We start from the raw sequence: 13,001 nt of genomic DNA, 5'->3' as shown, positions 1-13,001 counted from the left end.
TTACTATATGGCTCATTTTTCTGTTTTCTCTGTAATTTCTAATCGATTTGGGAAAATTGCCTTCATCTTCCCCCCCCCCCCCTCCATAGGATTTGCAAAATAACCCAACTCATTGGCGAATGGATTTGGTGATCTACTAGCAATGCCGTTGCAAACCATGAATTGGACGATGATTGACGAAATACCTTCCCAGGACATGCTTTAAAAAATGAGCATAGAAAATGACTGAAAAAAAAACACCAGCTACCGATACCAATATACCCGATACGATACATGCGATAATAATATGTCCAATACCGATAAGTGCGATGCCTATACGCTCGATACCACGTACATTTTGGAAAGGGGGGCTAGCTGCCCTCCAATATTTTTTTTCACTTAAAAAGGGTACTAGCAAATTTAATTTCCAGTTGAATAAGCCATTAAACATCTCTTTATGATGTTCGGGTCATTCGCTATCCATTGTCGAAAAAAGAAAAAAGAACGGAGATACGTCAGTGCTACCCATACAAAAAAGGTGTTTTTCTTGGTGTTCAAGGTGAAGGAGTATAATCGTCCTACAAAAAGGTTTTCGACCATGCTGATTTCTAAGGTGCACTTTCTATCTCGACCTTACGCCATTTTTAGGGTTTTTAAGGCTCTTTTTTAAATCGCTATAAATTTGTTTTCACAATAACCTTTACTTTTAAAATTAACCGTAACAATAGTTACCGTTCCTCATTCAGTGTCAGATGCTAATTTTTGGTTCACCAGGCAGTTTTTTTCATAACACGTCTGTCAACTTTTGTTACTATGGGCTGTGGTTCGCTCTTTACTTGGTTGCATCTACTTTTGCAACCATGACCTGCATGCAAAACACGTGTATTGATATAGTTCAACACTCCCCTTAATCTTCCAAAAAAGTTTCTTCAATAGGTTTCATAATAGGGAGGGTTTTCTTCGGGATTTCTTTGATTGTTTCGTAATAGGGTTTGTTTTACTTTTGGTTGTTACATAATAGGGCTTTGGTTGTTACGTATTAGAACGTGTTAGAGTCCGCTAGTCAAGAGGGGATTTTTATTAAGACACTTTTATTGTATATGTTTTTAGACACTTATCAGACCCTTTTAAAGACATTTTTCTTCAAGACGTTTTCCTTCTTGATAACTTTAGTTCTTACGCAATAGAGGATGTTTAATAGTCTCAAGGATTACGCATTCTATCGTGACTAGTTTCTTGAGGTCCCATGGGGGATCGTCACTTGTAATTGTGGAGGACACACACGGGGGTGGTGCGTTGTGACGATATTCACGTATGTTCTTACAAAACACTTTAAGATATTTTATTTTCTTTCATGGGTTTTATTTTTCTCAGGAAAAATTTATTAACTAAACATTTTTTGTCCATACTAGGACTCGAAAAAACTCCCCCACAATGGTATGGAGCGCTAGCCAGTTGGACCACGGAAGCATTTCTATTATTTGGATTCTGCTAATACATTTTACATGATGACCTTTAGCAGGCAAGGAGAATCCCCTATTCGCGCACACTAGAATGATTAATGAATTGCGTGTTCCCATATGGCTGTAATTGACACGCAGAGGAGAAAATCGATTACTAGAAATTGCTTACTTTTGGTATGTACTGCATGTTAAGTAATTCTTTAGGGAGTTTCATCAGATAATACTGAGGGTTGCTCTTAGCGCATTTTTTTAGTAATAGAGTCTTTCGCTCTATTGGAAATTGAATGCGCTATCAGAGATGAAATAGAAGCAATAACCTCGCTATGGCTAGTTTGTGCTAAGCTTTTATAAATGATGAAAAGTATTTTTTCTTTTCCTATTCACTACACATAATTTTACACTTATATTAGAGGCAAGTCTTGAACGAGTATACATAAGTACATGGGCTACAAGATACTTAAATTGCATTAGTGAAATATATAGAAGTCTTATCCTGGAACAAAAAATCCAAAGGACACAGACTTTGGTACAGACAAAAAAAAATTACAAGCATTATTAAAACACAGAAAAGAGTAGCTAAAACTCCACAACTGAAAAACAATACCTAGAAGAAACCTGACAAAGGACAAAATATAAATAAAATGAACCATGAATTAAAGAAAGGTGGGGGTCATAGCAACCAATTCTAGAGGGAAGATTGATATTAGACGTAAATTTAAGCCGTATTAGGAGATATTTCTGAGAGGTCTTAGTGAAAATGCCTCGTTTCTATTGCTCTATTGGGTGCGCCTACCTGTTACACTCTGTGAGTTTATATCTTGATACTAACAAAATCACATTTGAAAAAATGAAACATGCAAACAAACAAAAAGAGATAGGTTTCCACCTTCAGTTATTTGTGAGAGGTTTTAATGAAAATGCCACGTTTCATTGAGCCAAGGCTATGCCTATTCATGCCACTGTGACAATATGTGGCTGGCCCACCCTATTAAGCAATTCCAGAGAGGAATTGTTATTAGAGATAAATTAAATCTTATTAAGAGGTATTTCTGAGAGGTCTTCATGAAAATTCGTCGTTTCTTCGACTGAGTGTTAGATTTCAGTCCTTCCATCGCCAAAAAAATCATTGAACACCTCTCGTCTTAACTTTAAGCTATAAAACATGTTAGTCCAAGCAATTCCCACCATACTGGCAATATGTGGCTGGTCCATGGCACCCCAATGATACATATCATCATTCCTAAGATATTTTCCAGATATTTTTATGATATAGGTATGGCTTAAATCCATTGATTCATGTTTTTCGCAAGCCATCTCTCCTTGATACACCATGTCAATTCAAGCCACTATGCCAAACTATCATTACCCCCTCCAACACCCTCTGGCACCCCCTTATCATTCCCATGACATTTTTCAGATATTTTCGTGATAAAATAGTGCATTAAACCCAATGGTTCATTTTTTATCTACTTATAAGTACATGATACACCACTTCAATTCACGCTACCGTGCCACTATATCACTGCCCCCTCTAGCACTCTCTGAAACAACATCATCATTCCTAAAACATTTTTGTGATATTTTCCTGTTATAAATCATGGCTTAAATCCAATGCTTCGTTTTTTGCAAGCCACCTCAACGTGATACACCATGTCAATTCACACCACCGTTTCACACTATTAGTGGCCATTTGGCACCCTCTAGCACCCTTCGTTATTCCTAAGATATTGTCTAGATATTTTATTGTTAAAAATCAAGGATTAAATCCATTGGTTTATGTTTTTACTAGCCATCTTAAATATGATACAGCATGTCAATTTAAATCACTGTGCAACACTATGACTGTCCCCTCTGGCATAAATTATCATGCCTAACGGTTTTTCAACCTTTCCCCCACCAAAATAACTGTTTTTGCTAAAAATGACCATTGTTTTAATTTGAACAGCAGAAACTTGCCATTTCATTATTAGATTGCAATATTACATGGCAATTCCCAGTCAGTGGCAGCCAACGGCTAGCATATGGCGTGCATTATCACACCTAAGACATTTTCAGACACGTTCCTACAAAAAAATTGTTTACACTAGAATCAATCATTTAAACTTAATGAAAAATTCCCAGTAGCTTTTTTTCTGATGACTCCTAGCAATTAACCCCAGCGTGGCGCATCATTTCTAGAATATGTCACTCTCTAGCGTGCATTATCACACCTAAAGCATTTTCAGAAATTTTCCTATAGAAATAACTTTTTACACTAGAATCAATCATTTAAACTTAAAGGAAAACTTCCAATAGAATTTCTTCTAATGACTCCGGACAATTCACGCAAGAGTGGAACACAATGGCTAGAATATAGCATCCCTGTGAAATAGATCATCAAAACTAAGGGTTTTTCAGCCTTTACCCCACAAAAAAAACTATAAACTAAACAAGACCATTGTATTTATTTGAACAGTGGAAACTTGCTATTTCATTGTTGTAGGAAAATGTCTGAAAATACTATCTATAGGTGCGATAATTCACGCCAGAGGGTGTCATATTGTAGACATTGTGTGCTGTGCTGGCGTCAATTGCTAGGACTCACCAGAAGAAACGCTATTGGGAAATTTCCTTTAACTGTAAACGGTTTTTTTCGTAGAAAAACGTCTTAGAATGCTTTAGGTATGGCAATGCACCCTATAGGGTGTCATATGCTAGCCATTGAGTACCACAGACTGGGAATTGTTATGGAACATTACAATCTAAAAATGAAATGGCAAGTTTCCGCTGTTCAAGTACAAACAATGTTTATTTTTAGCTTATGAAGTTTTTTTGTGGAGGAAAGGTTGAAAACCCCTTAGGCAAGACAAAATGCCCCGGAGGGGGCAGTCACAGTGTAGCACAGTGACGTGAATTAACAAGGTGTATCACGTTTAGGACAGCTTGCAAAAATATGAACCAATCGAATTAATGCATGATTTTTAACAAGAAAATATCTGAAAATATCTTGGGAGTAGCGAGGGGTTCTAGGGGTACCAGAGGGCCAATAATAGTGTGGCATAGTGGCGTAAATTAACATGGTGTATCACGTTGAGGGTGGCTTATGAAAAACAAAACATTGGATTTAAAGCATCATTTTTAACAAGGAAATATCTGCAAAATTTCCTAGGAATGCTGAGGTGATGTCAGAGGGCGCTAAAGGGGGCAGGGATAGTGTGGCATGGTGGTGTGAACTGACATGATGTATCACGAAGTGTTGATTTTAGAAAACATGAACCATTGGATTAATGCACGATTTTATTATCATGAAAAGAAAATATCTGCAAAATCTCCCAGGAATGATGAGGGGATGCCAGGGGCCAGTCATAGTGTGACATGGTGGTGTGAATTAACATGGCGCATCACGGAGGGTTGGCTTTTGAAAAACATGAATCAATCAATTTAATGCATGATTTTTAACAGGAAATTTAATCTGGGAAGTGTCTTGGGAATGATGAGAGGGTGCATCGCGGCCAGTCATTGTTTGATACGGTGGTTTGAACTGATATGGTATACCACGGAGGGAGGGCTTGTGAGAAACATGAATCAATTGATTTAATGCATGATTTTTAACGAGAAAATATCCGAAAAGGCCTCAGGAATGAAGAAGGGTTGATAGGGGCCAGTCATAGCATGACACGGTGGCGTCAATTGAAACGGTCTATCACGGAGGGAAGGCTTGCAAAAAAACACGAACCATTGGATTTCAATCATATTTTTATCATGAAAATATCTGGAAAATGTTTTAGGAATGGTAATATGTATCATCGGGGTGCCATGGGCCAGCCACATATTGCCACGGTGGCGTGAATCTCTTGGACTAACATGTTCTACAGCTTAAAGTTAAGGCAGGAGTTGTTAATTGAATTTTTTGACGGTGGGAGGACTGAAATCTAAGACCCAGTCAAAGAAAAGAGGCATTTTCATTAAGACATCTCAGAAATTCCTATTAATAAGGTTTAAATTTATCCTTAGTAATAACTCTCCCCCTCTAGAATTGCTTGCCAGGGTGGGCTAGCCCCATATTGTCAAATTGGCTCAAGGAAACGTAACATTTTCATTAAAAACTATCTGAAATAATTGAATGCAAATATTTGTCTCTTTTTTTGTTTGCAATGTTCATTTTTCAAGTGTGAATTTGTTACCATCAAGATATAAACTATTGGAATGTAACAGGCGGGGGTATCCAATAGAGCAGAAGAAACGGGGCATTTTCACTAAGACCTCTCAGAAATGCCTCTTCATACGGTTTAAATTTATCTAGAATGTCAACTCTCCCCTCTGAAAATGGTTGCCAGGGTCCCAATATTTCTTGATTCTTGGTTCTTTTTGCTTATATTTTATCCTATGACAGGTTTTTTCATGTTTTTTCCGTTGTTGAGTTTTAACTACTTTTTCTGTATTTTAATAATGCTCGTAAATTTGTTTTTATTAATAAAATTTGAATATACAAAAGTCTATGTCCTTTAGATTTTTCATTCCAGAATAAAACTTCAATATATTTCACTAATGTAATGTAAGCATCTTTTACCCAATGTATATAGGTATGCTCGTTCAATATTTGCCTCTAATATAAGTGTGAAATTCCTTGTAGTGAAGAGGCAAAGAAAAGACTTTTCTTATGTATGAGGGTGTAGCATATTGTAGCCGTATTGATACTCTCGCTTTTATTACATCTTTGGTAGCACACTCAAGCTCCAATAGAGTAAAGGACTCTATTACTAAGAAAATGCGCTAAGAGCGACTCGCTCTTAAGCGTTAATTAACATGCAGGTACACACCAAGTGTAAGCAATTTCTAGTAATCGATTCTCCCCTCTGCATCTCTATTATTACAGCCATATAGGAACATGCAATACATTTAGTCATTCTAATATGCGTGAACAGGGTATTCTTCTTGCGTGCTATTGGTTATCATGTAAAATGTATTAGCCAAATCAAAATATTAGAAAGGTTTTTATAGTCCAACTGGTTAGTACTCCATTCCATTGAGGGGAAATCCCTTTCAAGTCCTAATGTGAACGAAAATTCTTTAGTTGATAAATGTACCCTGAGAAAAAATACATCATGAAAGAAAATGACATCTCTTAAAGTTTTATGTAACAACCCACGTGTACATTGTCATTGCGTAACACCCATATCCGTGTCCTCCTTTGCTACAAGCGGGGATCCCTCACAGGGTCCAAAGAAACAAGTCACGTTAGAGTGGGTCATCCGAAACACTGGTAAACACTTTCTATTACGTAAGAACTAAAGAAATTATGAAGAAAAATGTCTTGAAGAAAATTTCTTAAAAAACGTCTTGTAATGCACTTTTAGGAAAGAAGTCTTAATAAAACTCCCCCGCTTGACAAGTAGACTCTAACACGTCCCAATATGTAACAGCTAAGGCCCTATTATGTAAGAATAAACGTAAAACAAACCCTATTACGTACCAGTTAAAGAAATCCTGTGGAAAATCCTTCCTATTACGTAACAGGGACTTGTATCTTGAAGGAAACATTCCCTAAGAATGTTTTCATTTTATGAGATCCACCTCCAAGTTGAAGAAAACATTTGAATAAGTAAAAAAAGATTCTCTATTACATAATAACCTGTATCCTAAAGAAATCATTTGCATAATTATGAAGGGATAGGGATTCGAAGGGATAGGGCTCTGCTCGGAAGCATTATGCTGTCACTATTAAAAACACTGCTGAAAGGAACACAACCAGAGAAGATATAAGAATGGCAACAAAGTTGGCTTCTGATGCAGATTTTAAGAAGAAAAACAGAACCAGAGCACACATATGAATTGCTACAGGTACAAATAAAAATATCATGGTAATGCTGTTCCTACTTTGAATTTTAATCGAAAACGAGCAAATTCTAATCTTAAAAAGCAAAGTTTTCCCGAGGGAAGTAAAGAGCGAAGTTTAAACTTAAGAAAACAAAAATTATTACTTCACAGCCTATATAATATATATCAATAAAACTAGTTGAAATAAACCAACTAATTATGTTTCCCCACGTTTCTAGGGTTATAGAAAACTAGTACTTTACTGAAAACAAAAAATAATATATGAGTTTTGCTATTGTAAAAACACGTAATTATTTGAATTGCCCGAAATGAAGATCCAATAAGCCATAATATGAATTCTGGAAATACAGTTATTTTTCTCTATACAAAAGTAAATTTTCATAAAAGCTTAACTCAGAAACCGCTTATGGTATTAAGTTTTAACTTTCAGATAATGATGTAGGGGGTAGTTAATTTACCCAAGGCAATATTTGGACGCTCTTACGAGCAGCTTAGAGCATCGAGTTGATAATTACAGGGATTGCTGTGAGGTGTGTTGAACTAGCCAAAAGACCGAAATGTGCATGCTACTACTACAACTTTTACTGCTACTAGTATAACTACTACTATTACTACTACTGCTGCTATTATTACTGTTACTACTGGTACCACTGGAAATGCGAAGGGGATGTTCATATAAATCAAAACACGCTACATCTATGCATGCTGCCAAAAGGGTGTATCAGCAGTATCTCAGGAACAGCTTAGAATATTAAGGTGAAACTTTCAGGACATGTTGAGGGGATTTTGAACTAAGCAAAAGGCGCTATGTTTATGATGTTGCTACTACTTTTGTGACTAGTTTACTACTTTTATAAAGAATAAGGGTATTAAGGTCAAACTTCTTGGAATTGCTTATGAAGATGTTGCACTAAATGAAAACACACTATGGTTATGCAGGTTGTCAAAACGATTAATTTTAAATTATTAGGGCATGTTGAGGCGTGTTTAACTAACCAAAAGGGAATATTTGAATACTACTATTGCTAAAACTGCTGCTATCACTGCTACTACTCCCACTGCTCTTACAACTACTGATACTACGAGCAATACTACTAATAATGCTAAGGGGTTCAAAGCAAAACTTTCAGGGAATGGTGAGTACGGTGCTAGATGAAATCATAATGTACTATGTACATGCAGGTTTTCAAAAAGTTGCATTTGCAATATCCTAAGATTGGCTTATAGTATTAAGCTGAACCTTTAAAGGCATTATTAGGGGATGTTGAACTAAATTAAAAACACTATGTACATGTGGTTTATTAAAGGGATATGCCAGCAATAATTGAGTAACGCCTTAGGGTATTAGGGTAAAACATTTTGGGTTACTAATAGTAATACCACTTTTGCTACTATTTCTACTGCTACTACTACTGCTACTATTGAACTAAATCAAAATAGTGTAAGTGCATCCGGGTTGTCAAAATGCCATAGCCGGGAATCTTTGGACTGGAATAGGGTATGCATGAAAAACCTTCTGGGAAAATTTATGTTGCTATAAAACTAAAGCAAAAGGCCCTATGCGCATTCTGGTTGTCAAAAGGACGTGTCAACAATTTCTCAGGAACGGCTGCGATTTTAAGTTGAAACTCACAAGACTAGTATTGTTACGACAGCTGCTACTACTGTTGAACTAAATCAAAAGGGTTTAAGCGCATCCAGGATGTCAAAGTGGCATTGATACGATGGATCAGGAACAGAATAGGACATAGAGTTTTAATGTTAAAGGGAAAGTTGAGGGGAGGGGGTTTTAAACTAAATCACAAGTTTCTATGCAAATCCAGATTGTCAAAAGGGTGTTTGTGCTGTGTAAACAATTCTGTCAAAATAAACCATGATTACATAGGATATCAAAAGATTGTATTTGCAATATCCCAGGAAAAATTCAGGGCGCTGCTTTGGAAGTTCCAAGTATATTGTGGGGAAATTTCATATAAATCAAAAGACTCAGAGTGTATCCAATCTTATTCAAAGGGCCTATGTAGGGTATCTCAGGAACAACTAAGGGAATTAATTAAAAATTGTCTGGGTATGTTTAACGAGAAAGTGAACTTGCATTTTTAGTGCATTCAACTTTCAAAGAATGCGGAGGGAGGCTTTTAATTAATATTGGTCTGTACTCGAAGTTGTAACAGGTTGAGGCTAGAATCTCAACATAAATCAACATAAATCTGTCATAATAAATAAGTCAACATAAATCTGCATTATGCAGAGTTTCAACCCATGTATTTTTATTTTTTTCCCGCGGTCATCAATCCAAAGCATTATAGTATTTTTTTTTCAAAAATTGTTATAAAACTTTGTCCAACATGTATATAATAACCAAAAATCTGGATTCTTATAGAGAAAAACCGAAAAGATTTAAAATATTCTTTTCTTAACCAATGAAAAATAGTAAGTCAATTAAAAGTAAGCAGAAATTTATAATGAAAAAAAAACTTTTTTCCGCAAAAGAAGTTTTTCAAAGAAAAGTAAAGAGCTACATTAAACCAAAGATAAATCCATAAATATAGTCTATAATTTTCAAACGAGACACTATCAGAAAGGGCTGAGAATAAATAAATGAAACCCAAGCCGAACAGAAATTACAATAATAGCCAAGTCAAACTCAAAACGAGCAGAAACAGCCACAAAGGGGAGGAGGGCTGGCACCTCCTACACCTTCTAAAAATCAAAACGTAATTTTAAGTTTACTGAAAACAAAAAATAAATAAACATTTTCTCTTTTATTAAATTTAAATAATTTTATTAAGTTCAAAAAATATGTCAATCCACATTCATGTGTTCTTTTCAGTAATCTTCGTTATGATAGTGATTTTTTTTCTTTTTTTTTGATTTTAAGATAAACAAAAGCACATAGCATGATTTAAAGATTGTTTTTGGCAAAGTGCAAATCACTTTCTAGGCTTAGAAGGCACATGGCGCGTTGGCCTTACTCTTTTTTGTTTTATCTTCTGCTTGTTTTGAGTGGAGCAAAAAGTTTGTAAAATTGGGTTTAAAACTGTGGAGCAGGAAATTTCATAAGCTCATAGATCCGAGACGCACGACCCAGCAAAATTAACAATATAATCCTTATTATTTTTCGAGCGAAATTTTTAAAGTTATATTGTCTTTGACATATTGGTTGTCTCCATCCTAACAGAAACAGGGGCCCTCCAGGTCAATTCCCCGATACGTGCCTAATTTAGTTATCACAAGTTCTCTTTGATGGGTGTAATTTTCCTCGGAAAAATTCTAGAAAACATTTTCTGCTTTAATTAAATGTCATATGTGCAGCTATTCCTATCTTGCAATACAGTCCCATCCCCTCTTGTCCCAGGAACAGGGTCTCGTGTTATCATGAATATTATAGCAAGCCGATACAAAAGAAGAAGAAAGACTTACCTGTGGTATAACTTTCTTTGGGTTTTTGAAAAATGCTTTCTTCAAAGCTGAGACCATCTCTGGAAATCCCAATCAGAGAACAAAAAACTTAGAATGATTTAATGTCAGCAAGAGAGTTCAATTAGGTCTCTCAAATTCTTTCGATCGCTGAAATCTTCATTTTAGAAAATATGATATTAAGGTAATTTATTATAACGTGTACTTAATAGAACCAAAAAGGCAAACTGAGGAAAGTCAAATCGGTCATATTAATAAGCTATAACCGATAAGCTTCTAGAATGGGGCGCTCCTATAGTTTATATTCAAATCGCGCCGCAGAATAAATAATGTGAATATGATCGTAATTAGAAGTCGATATTAGACGTACCTTGAAATCGAGATTTGAATAAGCAAACTAGTAAAATTGGCCGACACTGGTTTAAACTTGTATATAATTGCTTGACAAATACTTAAGATGCATTCTGTGTCTTTATTGGATGTTTATCGATTCTAAATGGGACGGCGCGGTATTAAATTATTGTTTTTTAAAGTAGATCTTGAGACGATTGGTTTTTCCGACAATGGTCAGCTGTGATAAACATACTACCAAAAATAAATGATCTTAATTAGCCCAACTGGCTCGAAACAGATTCTTGTTGGTATATAGGATCTTATCCCTCCAGCCCTTCAAGATATACCACCCGGCTTCTGTTGCTGGGAGCCCCTTTCTGGGTTTCCTGGGTGAACCGAGAGTAGGTGTGGTCCTAGCCATGTTTCTTAACCTCTATGATGTCAATGAGAATGAATACATTTTACTCAAGACTTCTTATTTATTATGCAATATGAACGGCTCTATCGGGAATTTTCCCGAGAGGAGGCAAAACAGGTCAATTTTGTCAGAAGAGGGTGGAAGGGGTCCAATAAGTTTTCTACGATAAAGTGGTGTATATTTTTCGGAGTCTTAAGAAAATCAAATTTTTATAATTGTATTTTTCCCTCCTAAGGAAAGGATATGCAAACACCACGTCTAATCCCTCCTATTGAGATTCGAATTATACTATTGACAAACCAAGAGGATTATAATCAAATCTAATGAAGTTTTGAGGATTTCAGGCTAGCCCCCGCTCTAAGTTAGCGAAACAAAGACAAAATTAAATCTTGGATTGACAAACCAAGAGGATTATAATCAAACTAAAGTTTTGAGGATTCCAGGCTAGCTCCCGCTCTAAGTTAGCAAAATATAGACAGAAGTTGCTCTTGGATTGACAAACCAAGAGGATTGTAGTCAAATCTAAAGAAGTTTTGAGGATTCCAGGCTAGCTCCCGCTCCAAATTAGCGAAACATAGACAAAAGTTGCTCTTGGATTGACAAACCAAGAGGATTGTAATCAAACTAAAGAAGTTTTGAGGATTCCAGGCTAGCTCCCGCTCTAAGTTAGCGAAATATAGACAAAAGTTGCTCTTGGATTGACAAACCAAGAGGATTGTACTCAAATCTAAAGACGTTTTGAGGATTCCAGGCTAGCTCCCGCTCTAAGTTAGCGAAACAAAGACAAAAGTCGCTCTTGGATTGATAAAGTATTGATAAACCAAGAGGATTGTAATCAAATCTGAAGAAGTTTTGAGGATTCCAGGCTAGCTCCCGCTCTAAATTAGCGAAACATAGACAAAAGTTGCTCTTGGATTGGCAAACCAAGAGGATTGTAATCAAACTAAAGAAGTTTTGAGGATTCCAGGCTAGCTCCCGCTCTAAGTTAGCGAAACATAGACAAAAGTCGCTCTCGGATTGACAAACTATTGACTAACCAAGAGGATTGTACTCAAATCTAAAGAAGTTTTGAGGATTCCAGGCTAGCTCCCGCTCTAAATTAGCGAAACATAGACAAAATTTACTCTTGGATTGACAAACCGAGATGATTGTAATCAGATCCAAGGAACTTTTTAGCATTTCAGGCTAGCCCCCGATCTAAGTTAGCGAAACATAGACAAAAGTCGCTCTTGGATTGATAAATTATTGACAAACCAAGAGGATTGTAATCAAATCTAAAGAAGTTTTGAGGATTCCAAGCTAGCTCCCGCTCTAAGTTAGCGAAACAAAGACAAAAGTCACTCTTGGATTGATAAAGTATTGATAAACCAAGAGGATTGTAATCAAACTAAAGACGTTTTGAGGATTCCAGGCTAGCTCCCGCTCTAAGTTAGCGAAACATAGACAAAAGTCGCTCTTGGATTGATAAACTATTGACAAACCAAGAGGATTGTAATCAAACTAAAGACGTTTTGAGGATTCCAGGCTAGCTCCCACTCTAAGTTAGCGAAACATAGACAAAAGTCGCTCTT

At 36.1% G+C, this 13,001-nt stretch overlaps 1 protein-coding gene across 1 annotated transcript in view; it reads right to left on the bottom strand.

Moving 5' to 3' along the window:
• LOC136030434 (facilitated trehalose transporter Tret1-2 homolog) overlaps nt 1-10,948 on the bottom strand; it is a 50,421-nt gene extending 39,473 nt beyond the window's left edge. Inside the window, exon 1 of the mRNA XM_065709418.1 lies at nt 10,683-10,948. Coding sequence (XP_065565490.1) covers nt 10,683-10,739 — 57 coding nt within the window. The 5' untranslated portion in view covers nt 10,740-10,948. The remainder of the gene's footprint in view (nt 1-10,682) is intronic.
• Nucleotides 10,949-13,001: the final 2,053 nt, after the last annotated feature.

Source organism: Artemia franciscana, chromosome 8 (assembly GCF_032884065.1).
Source record: "Artemia franciscana chromosome 8, ASM3288406v1, whole genome shotgun sequence".
In the NCBI taxonomy this organism is placed as follows: Eukaryota; Metazoa; Arthropoda; class Branchiopoda; order Anostraca; family Artemiidae; genus Artemia; species Artemia franciscana.
Note: the sequence above shows the minus strand (reverse complement) of the source record. Positions and strands in the feature narration are given on the sequence as shown.